The 11,629-nt window shown below is 45.5% G+C and overlaps 1 protein-coding gene across 2 annotated transcripts in view; it reads right to left on the minus strand.

Moving 5' to 3' along the window:
* The window catches only part of GXYLT2 (glucoside xylosyltransferase 2), an 81,613-nt gene extending 70,701 nt beyond the window's left edge, over positions 1-10,912 (minus strand). The window contains exon 1 of one of the 2 annotated variants that reach the window (XM_018038393.1): positions 10,605-10,912. In XM_018038393.1, the coding sequence (XP_017893882.1) occupies positions 10,605-10,879 (275 nt within the window). In that variant the 5' untranslated portion in view covers positions 10,880-10,912. Of the gene's footprint in view, positions 1-9,870; positions 10,582-10,604 lie in introns of those variants that run through there. The other variant, XM_005695724.3, reaches the window with a different exon arrangement.

Raw genomic sequence — 11,629 nt, forward strand, 5'->3', positions numbered from 1 at the left:
AGCAGAGCTAGAAAATGAGGCAAGATGGCCAGATGGGCTGCCCGGATGGCTCAGGGGGTAAAGAATCTGCCCGCCACGCAGGAGACACAGGAAATACGGGTTCCATCCCTGGGTTGGGAAGATCCCCCGAAGTAGGAAATGGCAACCCACTCCAATATTCTTCCCTGAAAAATCCCATGGACAGAGGAGCCTAGGCTACACTCCAAAGGGTCACAAAGAGTCAGACACGACGGAGTGACTAACCAAGCAAGACAAGACAGACGTCCTGGATACATCTGTGACTGAGCGTGATCTCCTTTGCAGTTTTAATTGATCTCACAATTTCATGAGCTAGTAAATCCCTTTTTATGAGTAAGTGATATGATTATGATTAACCTGAGGAGCTGGGATTCCATCACTTCTAACTAAAAAAAATACTGCCTATCCAATATCAGTACCCATCTCTTAGATTGTTATTAAGATTAAATGAAATAATGTGGCAAAATGCTTTCTATAGTACCTGAAATGTTTTAAGTCATCAATAAATATTTGTTATCATCATCACTATTATTAAATATTAACTTAGATGCATCAGAAGCCTTCATTTTTCTTCAAATCCTTTATACCCATGCCCCAAATGGGCAAGGCAGAGCAGCAAAAAACTTAAGTATCAATACTCAATTATTGCAAATCAGGTTTGTAATGTTTGCCCACTTTTTAAACTTCTCAGACTTTAACATCAAAGTCCATTACCCCATTTCTCCTGAGATGATATTTGATACTTGAACAATAAGGCCTGTTACTTTGGAGCAGCGTCAAACAACTGGCTCCTTGTAATTCCCACAAAATTGAGAGGAGAGAAAGCAGAGCAAGGGTTTAAGCCCAAGCAGAGACACAGGCTCCTGAAGAGCAGTGTCTGTGGACAAAATCCTGCATTTTGGTTCCTGAAGACACTGCCTAATTTCTGCAAACTCTTCACTCTGCTTTTCTAAGCTCAGAAACAATAGTTTTTCTGCCCTTGAGCAGAAGTCAAAGCTATAGATGGCCAGACTTTTGGGTTCTCAAATTCTCCAGAAAAATCTATTTCCCCAGCTTTTACTAAGGACCAGGTCACTGTGTTAGGATAGCATTCGCTATACACAGAGGCTGTCTGCATTTCCTCAAGACAAAACCCAGTGAAAACCCTGCCTGAATCCACATCTTAGCTCTGGTTAACATTTGCTGAGAGCTTCTCGTGTTGCAGGTTCCGTGCCAGCATTTGACTCACATTGTTTCATTTCCTCCTTGAACTTAGGAGAAAGCCTAGATTTGCTGAGGAGCACTGACTCATTCAAAGCTACACAGCCAGTCAGCTGGATCTAGTTAGGATTTAGTTTCTAAATAATAAAGCAACCAGGATGAGAACAGTACCCAGAACAGCACGTCACAGGCCGAGGGATCACCATGAGCTAGGCCTGTGCTTGGTGCTTCAGAGCATTATTATTATTTTAGCTCTTTGGACCTCAATTTTCTCTCATATATAAGGAAATTGCATTTTAAATTACCTGTTGTCCATTGGCCTCCTACGTATGGAAAGCGTGGACTCTAAATTGTACGGCTTTGAGTATTTATCAGAAGATGACAGTCTTCTGTGTTGCTAAAAGAGGTCAGGGGGGAAGTGGGCATCTAAAGATCACCCTCAAACACACCACAGCTGCTCCTGGCTGCCAAAATAGCACGGAATCCAAATAAAGGAATCAAATCAAGAAACTCTTCTTTCTGGGGCAGTTGTCAAAATTTCATGATATAAAATATACCAAGTGCTGGGCAAGTTCTGGAGAGGAACATGAATTCCATCTTCAAGTCTGCCTCTTATTTTCTTTTTTGAAAAAGCATTTTAAATGGTGATAAGAGGTGGTGCTGGTGGTAAAAAATCTGTCTGCCAATGCAGGGGATGAAAGAGATGCGTGCTCGATCCCTGAGTTGGGAAGATCCCCTGGAATAGGAAATGGCAACCCACTCCAGTATTCTTGCCTGGAAAATTCCATGCACAGAAGAGCCTGGTGGACTATAGTCCGTGGGACCACAAAGAGTCGCACATGACTGAGCACACACACACTCACAAGACAGATGTAACAAAGAACTTTACCTCTCATTTTCTTTTTTTTTTTTTTTTTACCTCTTATTTTCTTACAGTAAATTGTATCATGAAGAGAAGTATTTCCAAAGAAAACAAATCTGTTCTCAAAGGTTCTTCCAAGGAAACTCTCTTGTGAGTTTCTAGGAGGATAAGTGTCAATACGGCCACCAGTCATGAAACTTTCTAAAGGTGGTAAAGTCAGGTGCGACATGTCTACGTCGGTCAGAATTCTTTGGTGGTGAGTGACAGAAACTCAATTCACGGAAGTTAGGACAGAGATTAGGGCTTCCAAGAGGCACAGTGGTAAAGACTCTGCTTGCTATTGCAGGAGACGCAAGAGATCCGTTTTTGATCCCTGGGTTGGGAAGATCTCCTGGAGGAGGAAATGGCAACCCACTCAAGTATTCTTGCCTGGAGAATTCCATGGACAGAGGAGCCCACGGGCTATAGTCTATGGGGTCACAAAGAATCAGACACGATGGGCCAGAACAGCCAGCAGAGGGCAGAAGCTGGCCTTGGGAACTATGTCAGCACCCACCCCACCCCCACCCCAGTTGCTTGGCATTGCTTCTCAACCCTCCTTGTCATCCTGGGTCCATGAACTCCCCAGCTTTCTCCATGCCAGAGACAGAGCTGCCAGTCCCTGAGTTTCCTATCATGCAGTTCCAGCCACTAGAAATACTTTTCCCTTATCCTGTCTCTCTGATTGCAATGTTTTAAATCCCCCACCCCCTAAAGGCTCTAATTTGGCTTAGGAACATATCTCAGAATCACCTGCTGCCTGGGACAAGGTCAAGGACACAGGATGGCAGCTCCAGGGTGTAACGGACCTTCATTTCCTGGGTGGCCCTATAGCTGTTCCCTTTTTCCATCATCAGTAGCACTTAGGTTTTGATGTAAAGAACCATCTGCTGCTTCTACTACTTCTGCTGCTAAGTCGCTTCAGTCGTGTCTAACTCTGTGCGACCCCAGAGGCGGCAGCCCACCAGGCTCCTCCGTCCCCGGGATTCTCCAGGCAAGAACACTGGAGTGGGTTGCCATTTCCTTCTCCAATGCAGAAAAGTGAAAGTGAAGTCGCTCAGTCATCTCCGTCTCTTAGCGACCCCATGGACTGCAGCCCACCAGGCTCCTCCATCTGTGGGATTTTCCAGGCAAGAGTACTGGAGTGGGGTGCCATTGCCTTCTCTGAAAGTACCACCTAGTTCCATTAAAAGGAGTTTAGGGACTTCCCTGGCAGTCCAGTGATTAAGACTCTCTGCACTTCCAGCGCAGGGTATGCAGGTTTGACCCCTGGGCAGGGAAGCAGGATACCACATATGGCACACCATGGCAGGGCGGGAGGGGATTTTGGTGGCAAATAACGGAAATCTCAACTGCAGCATACAACAGGAGGGTTCAAGATGGGTCAGGCCTCCAGAGCTGTGGTTCTCAGGGTTCAGCACTGTCCACAAGGATCCACAGTCTCTATCTTTCTCTACTGCCCAGAGTGATGACTTCAGTCAAGGCTGGTTTTCTGAGGATGGCAGTGACACCTGGGACTGTTTATTATCTTGTTCATATCTAGACAATAAAGTCTTTTGTCCACTAACATAAGTCTTTCTCTTCCTGCTGATCAGGCCAGCTTGGATCATGTAACACCTGTAAGACCAGTAACTATTTCCAGAGAAATGAAATTATATCTTGATCCTGGATATACAAAGATTACACTATGGCATGGATAGGGATGTCATGGTAGGTTTAGACCATTGCCTGGAGGTACACCTCACTGTCAAACTGGGTGTGGGATGGGAAAATAGAGGTCAGGTGCCAACCACAACGTCTATTACTTTATCTCCACCTCATGGTTCAGGCATATTTGGCCTCATCCCTAACTTAAGTGGTGAACCTCGCTTGGTTTACATCAATTAGCTAATCCCATCTCATCCCTCTATTCCTTTCCATTTCCTCATCCACACTGTAGGCATTTAAACCAAATAAAGCCAATAAGATGGGAGAAAACTTTCACTGGTGCTTCTAGGATATAAAAACACTCCCTTTCCCAGAGAATCAAGGAAAAGAGGTTAGAATGATCCATGTGGTAGCAGATTACAGTTGGAGACATTAAGTATAAATCCATGTTTAACTTACACAGAGATGGTCATGCATGGAAAATTTTATAAGTACATGTACATACATAGGTTAGTACACACATATGTGTTTTGCTCTCTCAGCTGTGAAGGCTAAATGAAATGACACCCCAGTAGCAGCAAACATATTGAGTACCCAAATCTTGGCTTCTAATACCATTTTCCAATGAGAGAAAGCAGGTCTCCTAGAAGAAATGACTGATTTTATGACTGAAGCAGGAAACACAGGAGGTGAGCCTGCAGCTCTTATAGTGCCAGAGAGTAAGAAAGTGCCCAGAAAGACAAGAACGAAAACAAAAATCGAAAGCACAGGGACGGGAGCATGTCTAAAGGGCACAGCAGCCAACTGTAAGAGCTACTAATGACTTGAACTGAAATAATTTCAACAACAAAATAAGGTCATGATGCAGTGTAACTCAAAGTATAAAATATCGATGATTCTATACTGATTTATAATTGAACAAATTAATAAATGGGGGAGAAGAAACACAACATGTCCCACACAAAAGAATTTCAAATGAATTATATATAGATATTCCATACTCCCTGGAGAAGGAAATGGCAATCCACTCCAGTATTCTTGCCTGGGGAATCCCATACAGAGGAGCCTGGTGGGCTACAGTCCATGGGGTCACTAAGACTTGAACATGGCTGAGTGATTAAGCACGCTCCATCCTCAAGGAGGGGGAACACAACTCCCCACTCCTTACGTGGCAGCTGTGCAGTGTCTTCCTTCTAAAGAGTACGGTATGGAGACAGGGCAAGAGTAAGTCTAGAAACACTATCTCAGCCAGGTGACCAAAGCCAACATTAATTCATGTTGATAGCATATACACTTGATATGATGTGATGAAATGGCACTATATCCCATGGTTTTTTCTTCTGATAATTCATAACCCCAGAGTCACCCTGAGTAAAACATCAGACACATTCCTATAGTGAAGCATCTTACAAAATACCTGACTAGTGCTATTCAGAACTCTCAAGGTCATCAACAAAGAAGGAAAGTCTGAGAAACTGTCACAGCTCAAAGAGATGTCACAACTAAATGTAACGTGATGTCATAGATAAAATCCTGGAACTGCAAAAGAGCCATAAGTAAAAACTAAGGTAACCCAAATACACCAAACATTAGTAATAACGTATTGCTATTATTTGGTAAATTACAACAAATGTATCATACCAGTGCCAGATTTTAATCAGAGGGGAAACTGGGTACAAGATATATGGGAACCCTCTGGACTACATACTCCCCAATTTTTCCACAAATGTCGCTAAGTTGTGTCCAACTCTTGGACCCCCTAGGACTATGGCCTGACAGGCTCCTCTGTCCATGGAATTCTCCAGGCAAGAATACTGGAGTGGGTTGCCATTTCCTTCTCCAGGGGATCTTCATGACCCAGGAATTGAACCTGGGTCTCCTTCATTGCAGGCAGATGATTTACCAACTGAGCTATGAGGGAAGCCCTCTAAAAAAATTAAAACCTATTAAAAGAAAAATATTCCCTCTCTTGAAAGGATGTTACTATTAGAGATCCTCCCTAAAAGGTGTAAGATTGTTTTGCATATTACTAAGTAATATGCAATTTTATAATAGAAGCAAAGTCTTAGCATAGTGCTGGCATAAGGGGGGTGCTGCACTCATTCATTCATTCACTCACTCAGCCAATATTTACTAAGCACCTACTGAGCGCTCATCTCTGTTCTAGGTGCCAGCCGTAAACTGATTAACAAGACATGAAGCGTGCATGACGGGGGAAGGAGCAAAGCAGTATTTTCATATAATGATGAGTGCTATTAAAACAAAAAAACAGGAGAGCAAGGAGGTAGAGGATGATGGGCAGGGTCCCAGCTGGGAAGACTCCTCTGAGGCGAAAACCTGAAAGCGTAAACCTGAAAGAAATGAGGAAGCTAGCCACACAAGGACAGGAGCAAAGAACATTTCAGCATAGGAAAAAGTAAGCCGTGCTGGCCAGAGTGGTTGAAGCAGAGTGAGTGAAGTGGGGAGGGGTAGGAGATGAGGTCAGAGAGCTAAATGGGCCTGAAATAGGGTTCAAAGGCCACAGTAAGAAGCTGAATTTTACTGTGTATGATGTGAAGTTAGCGACTGGAACCAGCAAACTTTCTGCCACATTAAGATTATTTCAGCAGCTGTATAGAAAATGGACTGTAGAGGGCGCTAGAGTGGACACCCCAAGTCAAAGAAAAGCTACTGCAGTGGTCGGTCCATGGCAAACCACCGTGTTCAGGAGATGGGTGGCAACCGTGAAAGTAGTAGAAACGGTGGGACTCGGGTTCTATTTTGAGATAAAACCAAGAGGACTTACTAAATGAATACACGGAGAGGGTGAAAGAGGGGTCTCATCAACAAAAATGAACGTGAAACTAGAATCTGCACTCACAGTGACCAAGTATCATAGATGGTCCTCAGGATCTGGAGATCTGTAATGTGCTCTGGGGTGACCAGTTAATTATAGGTTGGCCACAGACCTGGCATTTTGCTGTATAACATAATCCCTCTTTAGTGAGACCTTTATTCAGGCTTGAACCCTTTGAAAAGACTTCTCCAGAGACCAAAGGGAACTGCAGAAAGTGCTGTCTTGATGAGCAGATATGCTCGCCTCCTCTCACTGGGGCAGCTGTGGAGGCTGCCAAATATGTAATGCGTTTTTGTGTTGTCCTCCCTCTTCCAAACTCCACCTACCATTGCACAATGAGTACCTGGCTCAGGACACATGCGCAATAAACATCTGCTGAATGACTGTGGTATAAAATCACAGAGGGGCTTAGACGTAGCCCACGTCTCCCTTAGAAGCCATATTTTTATGGCTTCTAGAGAAAACAGCACTATCCAGGCTAAATCAAAAGACAAAGAATAGAAGTTCGGGAGAGGGCGGAGGCTGACTAACCAGCAGTTCTAGGTCACGGCCAATAAATGAGAAACAGAGTGGTTTTGCAAGACACAACACAAAGGGCTAAGCAACAGTCCTTGCTGGGATTTTGCAGCTGAACTTGATGATCTCATCACAGGACGGTCAAATGGCAGAGCTGAAAGAGATCTTAGAAAATTTGTGGATCGACTCTCATTTGACAGAGATAGAAATTAGGGTGAAATGGTTCCAGAATAGAACCCAATCCTCTGGACTCCAGACGACACATTCTTTTCCTATCACACTGATGGGCACTTATATTAAACTTCCTCTTCTGTAGGCAGGCTCAAAGGGTATTCAGAAGCAAGCTGGAGAGACAGTCTTCTGAAATCAAATCTAGTGTAAAGTTCTCATTTTAAGATTCAGTTCCATGAAAAAAAACATGATCCCTCTTGATAAACTCTTCCTCTTATCATTCAAAGAAAATAACACAGCCCATCATGGTTCCCTTTTTGACATGGCTGCCAGGAAGCTTAGAGCTAAATTGAACACTTAATCCCTCACAACAATAGTGGCCTTAGTTTTAGACAAACAGTACTTATTTCCCACCTCCTCTTTATGACTTTTCATGTTTCATAAGTATTTCAATGGCCTTATTGTATATGTGTCAGTTACTGTTAGTCGTCTCAAATTTGTTTGGGAAGTCAGCCAGGTCTAAATCACCAAAAAAAAAAATAGAAGGAAGATTTCATTTCTCTTGTGCCCTGGAACCGCTACTTAAGAGTGTGGTGTCTGTTTTCAGATTCCACCCTTGACCTAAAAGCTCAGACCTCACCTCCTGGCTTTATATTTATGGAAAGGGGAGCCCACCACAGGACAGATTGCATACAAATGACTACTTATAAAATTGTAGGGTCTGCCTGCTAACTAGGCAAATCCCTGGAAACGTCTCTGAAATGAAAACAAGATGTGGAAGGAGAATGCCATGCTTGCTGTGCTGACGTGGCAGCAGTTCACTTACACCACGACCCTGCAGGGAGCAGTATAGCCCTGGAAGGATGGTCAGCAGGTGGTGGACTGGGTCTCATCCAGCCCCACCATTTCTGCTGACTACTCCCCAGGCCTGAGATACCAGATCACGCATGCAGCCTTCATCTCTTCCGGATTCTAGCCACATCAAGAGATTAAAGCACTCATTTTCTGAAAATACGAGGCTTACTTTTCCCTCCCTAAAATGAAATTCCTCCTAAACCACAAAAATTTAACCCAGGCAGGATTAGCAAAGCAACAAAGGCGTCCATGCAAAGATCTTTCCTCCTGCTCCCTTACTGCTTCTGTCACCATTCCTGTCCAGGTAGCAAGAGAAACCTTAAGAAGTCCCCGAAAATGTCAACTTTGCCAGAGGACTTCCACATTTATGCATTTGAGCCTGAGACTTCCTGTGGCTTTTTTGTTTTTCACTCTTTCCTGACTTTGAAAATTTTGTTCTTTATTCTAATGGTGTTGGCCATGATTTCCACGATAATCTACAAGATATGTTCAGAAGAAAAATGACTTCAGGAGGTGCTGTTGCTCATGGAAATAGTCCTTCCTGAAAACATCCATTTGGATTCTGTTCGTGATCTCTTCTGAGTCAGAGCCAATTTGTCCAGATAGAGACAAGAAGATGCTGCCCCAGTGTTTCCAACACCTTGAAGGATGAAGACAGTTCCAAAAATTGGTCACATTTCTTTAGAAAAGATCTCAGGAAAATGGTGAATGCAAGCAAGCCTCGTGTTTGACATGTGTACTAGTACTAAATGGCTCAACCTGGACCCAGACTGCTGGGATATTTAACCTCACCTTGGAAACTGAGACAAATTGCTAAACCTTGTATAACATTTTCCTCATCTGTAAAATGGGGATAATATTAGTGCTTGATTAGTGCTTACTTAGAGCAGGCTCTCAAAGTTTGGTGTGCATCAGAAACAAGAGGAGGGCTTATTAAAACACAGATTACTGACCTCATCCTCCTGATTTCTTACTCAGAGGGTCTAGGGGTGGAGTGGAAGAGGGGAGGGGTAAGACTGATTTCTAACAAAGCCCCAGGTAAAGCTAGTGCTGCTGATTCAAAGAGCCCCTTGGGAGAATCACTATACTGATGGTGTAATAAGAATTATAACCTGCATTAACAATGACTTTTAACGTATTGAGGTTAACACTATGCCTTGCAAAAAGTTAGCCATGACAAATGGTGTCCAGTCTTATTACCTTCCAAGCTGTCCCATCAACTTACAAATCAGAGCAACCTTGTAGTTAAACTATATTAGAACCCATTACAAGAAACCTTAGTACCTAGAAGAGAAAACCCTATTTAGTTCCTAACAGAAATATCCTTACAGAGCAAATACATTCATAAGAGCAAATACATTCATAAGAGGTTATAAATGGTTCCAAGTACTCAAAAACAATCGTACAGATTTTTGCTCCTAAAACTCATCCCTACTCATCTGTACATCTCTTACCAGGCAGAAGAGAATGCTGACACAGCTACTTACGCAGGTCTCCTGACTTTTCTCTCACAGTAAAAACGTCAAACCAGATTTAGTCACTATGGTCAAAAAGAAGTCTTCCAGTCATTTCAAGTTATTAGGGAGCCCAGCAAACGTGGACGTTGCAATTGGCAGTTAGAAACATGAACAGCCTCAAAAGGGTAGAGGAAACAGACGGTTACAAGACAGGGGGGATTGTTAAAAAGCTCTCTCCACAACAAAGGAAATGAAGGCAAATCCCTAACCTGCAGGCGTTCCAGCGACCAGAAGGCCAAAGATAAAACGCTCTGATGAAAAGCTGTGGCGGGTTAAGCTCTGTGTAAAGAAAGGGGATATCAAACAGAATCTTGATGGCTAAGATGTTTTCCTTGCAGGACTCTGACCATACAAGCGTCTGAAAAAGAAGGAATAACAAGGAAACCCCCACTGTCTTTCCCGTGCCACGCATCACTCCCTCCTAGAAGAACACTTCTTTTTAACACCCTCAGGTAGAGTGGCTCTTCTGTTCTAAGCACAGGGCAATTCGAGGTTCAATAAGAAACAGCCAGTACTTTGCAAAAATCTAACTTTTCCAACTCAATCAGATCTAAGTTTTTGGTTTAAAAAAAAATCTCCAGTGAAATATGAGAGTTAGATAAAGCATTCTTGCATCACGATGGCTTTTGAGAAATTAAACAAAGGACGCAAATTTGGAAAAATGAAAATATATGGTTTTGCCCGGACAGTTAAGAATGTAACATGCCAATCATTTCCCCTGACACTTTGCTTTCCAAAAGGTACGTGATGACTAGCACTGCGCTGTTAACAGGATTCCAAGAAGACGATTTTTCATTTCCAGCAAGGTAAGACATAAAAGTGGGCAGCCCGGGGGTGAACTTGGAGTTTGTCCCTCCAGCCCACAGCCTCCCTTGGACTTGACACGGGTGGAGGGAGGGAGGCACGGGTCCACAGATGGGATTCTGGGGCTGCCACGACTCACCTCGCCGACTTCTTCAGGCTCACGGCCCCCCGACGGCCGGCTCGGGGGCGCAGACGAGGAGGCCGGCGCCGACGAGCGCTCGGGCCGGCCCCCGGGAGGGCGCTCCAGCCCGGGAGGCGCGCGGGGGCCGGCGCGGCGCGGCGCGGCGGGGCGGACGCGGGGCGCGCGAGGGGCGCTGGGGGTGCGGCGCGGCCGGCGCGCAGGGACAGAAGCGCGAGCAGGAGCGCGGCCAGCGCGAGCAGGAGCAGCGCCGCCGCCTTGTTGCGGAGCTTCATGGTGCGGCGCGGCGGCGGCGGCCCCCGGGCGACCGTGCCCCTCTGAGCATCGCGGCGCCCCGGGCGGCGGGGCGAGGGCAGCGGCGCGCGGCGGCCGCCTCCTCCGCCCGCCCGCCGGGGACTGGGGTCCCGGCGGCCGACGGGCGGGCGGGCGGGCGCGCGACGGAGGAGGAAGAGGAGGGAGGGAGAGAGGGGGAGGCGTGAGCCGGCCCGAGGAGGGGCAGCCCGCGCCTACCGTACTGTGTGGAGTAGCTGCCCGTTTGCCCACCCGCCGGCAGCTAGGCGCTCGGTCTTCTGGTAGGGCCGCCTCAAAACCCCTTACTCCTCCATTCCATCTATCCATTCACCCATTCTCTCCCACTCCGTTCCATTCCCTCGTTTACTTCCTTATTTCGCTCATTCACTCTTTCATTCCATCCCCTGTTCATTGTATTCCCTCATTATCCCTTGTATTTCCCCCGTCATTTATTTTTATCCATCTATCCACGCACTTGCGCAGCTACCCACACGTCCAATCAGGCCGGGACATCCCTGTCCCGCTTGGCCATAGGTAGGGCCTGGCACTTGGTAGATAGCTGTAAGATAACATGACTCCAGCTCCATAGCGTCTAAACAAGTTACAGAGCGAATCTTGGAGTCTGGATTTGAAATTTGACTCTACACCTCACTGACTAGGTGATCTTGGGGAACTTGCACAGCTCTCTTGAGCCTTTATTTCCCTCCATGCAAACTGGGATTGTATTGCTCTTC

This window comes from Capra hircus, chromosome 22 (assembly GCF_001704415.2).
Source record: "Capra hircus breed San Clemente chromosome 22, ASM170441v1, whole genome shotgun sequence".
In the NCBI taxonomy this organism is placed as follows: domain Eukaryota; kingdom Metazoa; phylum Chordata; class Mammalia; order Artiodactyla; family Bovidae; genus Capra; species Capra hircus.